Source organism: Oncorhynchus mykiss, chromosome 10 (assembly GCF_057628025.1).
Source record: "Oncorhynchus mykiss isolate SJ-2025 chromosome 10, ASM5762802v1, whole genome shotgun sequence".
NCBI classification, from domain to species: domain Eukaryota; kingdom Metazoa; phylum Chordata; class Actinopteri; order Salmoniformes; family Salmonidae; genus Oncorhynchus; species Oncorhynchus mykiss.
Genome location: NC_143031.1, coordinates 37,507,169 through 37,512,580, shown reverse-complemented (window position 1 = coordinate 37,512,580; position 5,412 = coordinate 37,507,169). Strand labels below are relative to the sequence as shown.

General features: G+C 41.8%; 1 protein-coding gene across 6 annotated transcripts; it reads right to left on the bottom strand.

The window, feature by feature from the left end:
• Nucleotides 1-220: 220 nt before the first annotated feature.
• Nucleotides 221-5,194, bottom strand: nup62l (nucleoporin 62 like). 6 transcript variants are annotated; one of them, XM_021618338.3, is made up of 13 exons: nucleotides 4,868-5,194; nucleotides 4,175-4,430; nucleotides 3,350-3,741; nucleotides 3,146-3,229; nucleotides 2,876-2,974; nucleotides 2,630-2,749; nucleotides 2,364-2,460; nucleotides 2,071-2,215; nucleotides 1,877-1,926; nucleotides 1,594-1,728; nucleotides 1,377-1,488; nucleotides 559-625; nucleotides 221-427 (listed from the first exon to the last, which is right to left on the bottom strand). In XM_021618338.3, the coding sequence occupies exons 2-13, from the start codon at nucleotides 4,420-4,422 to the stop codon at nucleotides 336-338; spliced, it is 1,641 nt and encodes a 546-aa protein (XP_021474013.2). In that variant the 5' UTR covers nucleotides 4,423-4,430; nucleotides 4,868-5,194; the 3' UTR covers nucleotides 221-335. The 6 variants fall into 6 exon arrangements, with proteins under 6 accessions (XP_021474013.2, XP_021474015.2, XP_036846103.1 ...); XM_021618340.3 differs by having other exon boundaries at nucleotides 2,876-2,908; nucleotides 4,868-5,182; XM_036990208.2 differs by having other exon boundaries at nucleotides 2,882-2,974; nucleotides 4,868-5,000.
• Nucleotides 5,195-5,412: the final 218 nt, after the last annotated feature.

The window sequence follows — 5,412 nt, the reverse complement described above, 5'->3', positions numbered from 1 at the left end:
AATCCGTGGCACTAAAGACAGAGACTGCGTTCACGGTAAATGCATGTTGACTCAATCTGAAATTACCTTTACCTTTCTACAGCGCTGAGCTTAAATGAGCACAATATGTGCCAAATTGTTCCTTTACTCATAGAATGTATTATTTTCCCATCACCGGTGTGGAAGTTCATATCCAAAACCCTAGCTTGGAGTATTAAAAAATAAAATAAAAATCGATCACAATTGATGCATTAAGCACATCTTTATCATAACTCCTCTCAAAAATATCTTCATTGCATTAAAAACTAGCCTAAAGCACATTCACATTATTTTCTGAGACATTACAATTCTCTAGGTTAACCAAATGTTATGCGAAGAGTCTTCTCCTGCTCTTTGCGTCGGTTGTCGCAGAGTTTGGACACATCCTCCACCCTTCTCTGTAGAAGCACTGAGGAAAGACAAGGAGATATTACAGAGTTAATATCGATTGAAGGAAGTCTTGACTCCGTATCAGAAAGGTCAAGTTAGTTGTGGAAGTAGTTTACTCAAGCTTCTCTAGACCATAGGTTAAATACTGACCCGAGTTCTGGTCAATCCATTGAAGAGAGTCCATGTGGGCATTGAGAATTTTACAGATCTGCTGAAGCTAAAAGAGGAAAAAAGTGTCAGCATAACTAATTATTCAATTACTCCTCCCTAAAAAAAAACTATACAAGGGTGTATTCATTACAGGTAAAAAACAGTTATGAAAAATGCTGTTTTTGCCAATAAAAAAAAGTATTCCTAGTTATACAGTATGTACAGATCTACTTAAATTACATACCCCTGCACATCGACTGTATTAATGAGCACATTGTACTGGTACCCCTTGTATAGTCAAGTCACCATTACTTAGTGTATTACTACATGTTTTCCTTATTGTGTATTATTACATGTTTTACTTATTGAGTATTATTACATGTTTTACTTATTGAGTATTATTACATGTTTTACTTATTGAGTATTATTACATGTTTTACTTAGACTATTATTACATGTTTTACTTATTGTGTATTATTACATGTTTTACTTATTGTGTATTATTACATGTTTTACTTAGTGTATTATTACATGTTTTACTTAGTGTATTATTACATGTTTTACTTATTGAGTATTATTACATGTTTTACTTATTGAGTATTATTACATGTTTTACTTATTGAGTATTATTACATGTTTTACTTTTCTATTATTTCTTCATTTTCTTTCTCTGCATTGTTGAAGGGCCCATAAGTAAGCATTTCTCTGTTACTCCACACCTGTTTACAAAGTATGTCACATAACATTTGATTTAGAATAACTGTAGCAATATAGAAGCAGCCAGGTATCCAAGTAGACCATCTGTTTTTCTTTCTCACCGGGTCACTGGTATCAGCTGGCCCACAGGATGTGTTCAGGTGTTCAATTATTTCCTTTAGATCTTGGGACATCCTCTTCAGCTGGGCGTCCACGTTCTCTGCAAGCTTGTACCTTCAGAAAGAGAATGCATAAATATGAAATATCACAACCATATAGTCATGAATCAGTTCTCACTGTGCATTGGTTCTCACTCAAAGCACTTTGTTAAAACCTTACGTTCTCTCGCGTTCCTCATCGGCATTCTGCATGTAGATGGTTCCACTCTGTTCTTTGACAGACTCCTCCAGTGGGGACAGCAGGTCCTCCAGTTCCTTCTGTTGTGACAGGATGAAGTCCAGCTCCTGGTCCTGCCTGGGATGGGTTAGAGAACAAAAACACAAGGTCATCCAATAACTTTGACACAATTGTAACACAATGACTACTTCTCACAGATAAAGGACAGAATTCAGAATCTGGTGTATTCAAATACTCTATTCGACATAAACCGGTTAACTCCCACCTTCTTTGGTCCAGTTTCACCTTCTCCATCTCCCTGTGCAGTGATGTGATCTGTAACAATGAGATGAACATCCTCTTTAAATCTGCCATGAAGACACCAAAGTTCAATTGAAGGCCATTTCATGAGATTAAAACAAATAGCATGGCCTAGATTCTAGTGGTGCAGTTACCACGAGAAGTGCCATGTCTGTTTACCTTCTCTCCATTCTCCACCAGCGTGCGGTCCCAGGCGTTGACCTGGGTAGCCTGCTGTAAGAAGTGCCTCTCCTGGTCCTCCAGCTCAAGACTCCACTTGTTGATGAGACCCTCTAGTTGGGCGTAGGACATCACTGGAGGAGCACTGCAGAGGGGGAGTAAATGGACAGGATCACATTGAAACGACTAGGGCTAAGAGTGGATAAGGATGTATTTAGAGAAAAGCAAAAAAAGTTGTGAGTACAGAGGCAGTGAGAGACATAATGAACTTGGCTGGCTAAACCCTGCAGTACCTTGCTGTAACAGTAGTGATGGTTGTGGCTATTCCAGTGATTGGGACCGTTGAGCCGATGCCAGTGGCACCCGCAGGTTTCATACCCAGTGAAAAACCTGTTGTAGAGCCAGTGGTAGCGAAAACATAAAATCCACTACAGTGATGAATTCCTCAATATGACCAGAATTCATCAACAACAAACAAGCCCAGTTACAGAATTTTGCATAAACGAGCAACAATATCAACCTTTAGTTATTCCAATAATCCTGTATGATGGTACGGTACCTGTGCCAGCTGGTGCTGTGGTGGTGGCAGTGACTGCTCCCAGGGGTTTGAGCATGAAGCCCAGGGTATTTCCTGCTGCCGATGTGGCAGCCGGGGCAGCTGAGGTGGGGGCAGCACCCACTGATCAGGAGAGAGTACGGGTAACAGACAAGAAAATTAATGCCACCACAGAATGCCAGAAAGACCATTTCACTTTAGTTAGGAGTTATTTGCTCTCTCAGGCAAGAGTTAGAGGATAAAACTCACGAAAACCTGTGACTGCTGCCGTTGATGCTGGTACTGCAAAGAGAGAAGAACCTAATGAGGCCTGGGTAGCCGAGGCAGTTACAGCAGGGGCTGGAGTAGCTTTAGAGAAAGAAAAATAGATCAACTTGATATCAGTTGAAAAACAGGCACACACATGTCCATTCAAAGATAAAACATTTTCTGAGACAGATTCAAACATGTATTTTTCTCCAATTTGTCAGCTATTTATTTGAATGACATATGTCAAACGTCTCCGACTCCCCCATGTACCTGAAGGTTTGACACCAAAAGCAAGTCCTCCACCCTGGGTTGTGGTTGGTGCAGCTGTTGAGGCCGGGGCCACAGAGTTCAGACCTGAGGGAAATAAAATACACTCATTCAGGATGCACAAAACACGCTAATGTAATCATGTCATATACTGTACATTAACCATGATCTGATCAACTGAGCTGACTAGAAGCTCAGAAAACTCACCTGTGGACTGGTTCCCCAGGGAGGGGGTGGCAGGGGCGCTGTTCCCAAATGAGAAGCCCCCTCCTGCGGTCACGGTAGGGGCTGCCTGGACCTTGGCGGCACCAAAACTAAACCCACCTCCCATCATTTGAGCGGTTGCAGCAGGAGTTCCTAAAGAGAGCCCACCAGCTGCTGCTGGTTGAGCCGGGGTTTGGGAAACAGGGGCTCCAAGCCCTGCTGCGGTCCCAAAGCTGAACCCCCCTCCTGTGGGAACAGCAGTGGTTTGTGTGGCAAAACCCCCACCAAGTCCAAAGCCTGCCCCAGAGGTGGGGGTTGCTATCCCCATAGTTATCCCGGTCAGTGCTGGTTGAGAGGCAGCAGGTGTGCCCAGATTGAGTTTAGCAGTGGGAGTCCTAGAGATAAAAGAGCACATTAGAAAATCTACATTACAATCCTACTAAAAGTTTGCCTTGCTAACCAGACTCCTTTGTTCCAGCCAAACGCTACGGATGTCAGTTTCTTCTCCGCAATGAGTCGATCTGAGAACCTCCCAGAATCTTCATTGAATGCGAACACATTCAGGTCCAAAAACCACCTTTAATTGGTTAGCGACGAGACAAACACTGGTAACTGTTTTGTTTAACACCCCTTGTTCCCCTCGTCCCCAAAATTGACTTTAATGATGGCAGTCTCAGACTAAAAGTATGAAATTAATAGAGCAGCCGAAGAATTTTGTGAATCGTCAGGCTAACTAAAAGCTAAAATGGGTAACAACCTACCCAAGATTAATATAAGTGCTATAACTATCCAAACATTCATGTAAATTACTTCATCCAATGCACCCACCCAATAGAGAAGCCTCCTCCTGCTGGAGTACTGTTATGTGTAGGGTTCCCAAAGCTGAATCCTCCAGTTGAGTTTGTACTGTTTGGGGGCTGGGCAGGATTGGGGGGTCCAAAAGAGAAGCCACCACCTGGAGTTGCAGGTGCAGCACTTGCAATCCCAAAGCCTGTGGCTGGCGCAGCTGTGGTTTTGGGAGCTCCAATGCTGAATCCAGTATTGGACGCTTGTCCAAAGTTGAATCCTCCACTCATTGTCCTATCTAGGTAGGAGGACACAAGGTAGAGATTAATACAATGACATTACATCGTACCGATGTCATAGTCCCTTCAACGTCTTCACCCACTTGCACAATTTAGCTAGCCACATAATAAGATATGCAGATTTATACTGGTCAACCCCTCGTCACTTCTTTGACTTATCTATTTTTTACACTGAAAATATTTATAAATAGACATTCTGGGAGAACGGTTGCTATAACTATAGCAAGTTGGCGTACTTACTTGGCTAACGTTAGTGTTCTAGCTAGTAAGTTAGTTACTTAACGTTAGCTAGCTCGCTACTAAAATACGAACCAGTTAGCTAGTGAACAAAACGCCATTTATTAACGTTGTATTGCAATACCACCAGCTAAACAACAGTATACATAATCGTTCACTGACAAGGAACAAATCCTGTCAATTGATCAAATTACCATACCTCCCCTCTTCTTCCGACAAAAGATGAAATTGAACGATTTCTATCTGCGCGCACTATGAACGCTTTTGAATGCGGTAACGACATCGCTATGTATCTAAGTGCTTCCGGGACAATGATTTTTGGAATCCTTCATAAGAGTCCCGTCCTGCATACTTTGTAAATGAAATAGGGCGAAAATGGAAAACGTAAAGGTAGATAAGGGAGTGAAGAGTGGTTAAGTTTGATAGTTTGGTTGTTTGCTATTCGAAAACGCGCCTTACAGATCCGACTTGATAACCTACAGCTGTAAACTTCACAACTCTTTAAAACATCAATGGAGCCACAACCAATGGTTTAGAGATCATTGGCTGCAACAACGCTACCCTTAAAAAAGGATGGCCATTTTGAAAGCTGCAGTATATATTGCAATATTGCAATATTACTGCAGTAAAAAAAATGTTATTTTGGACAGTACCTGCAGCATACTGCAGTTATACTCGTGTACTGTGGTTACACTGCATTCAACAAGTAGAAGTATCATTTTATTTTGTAGTAGTACATGCAGT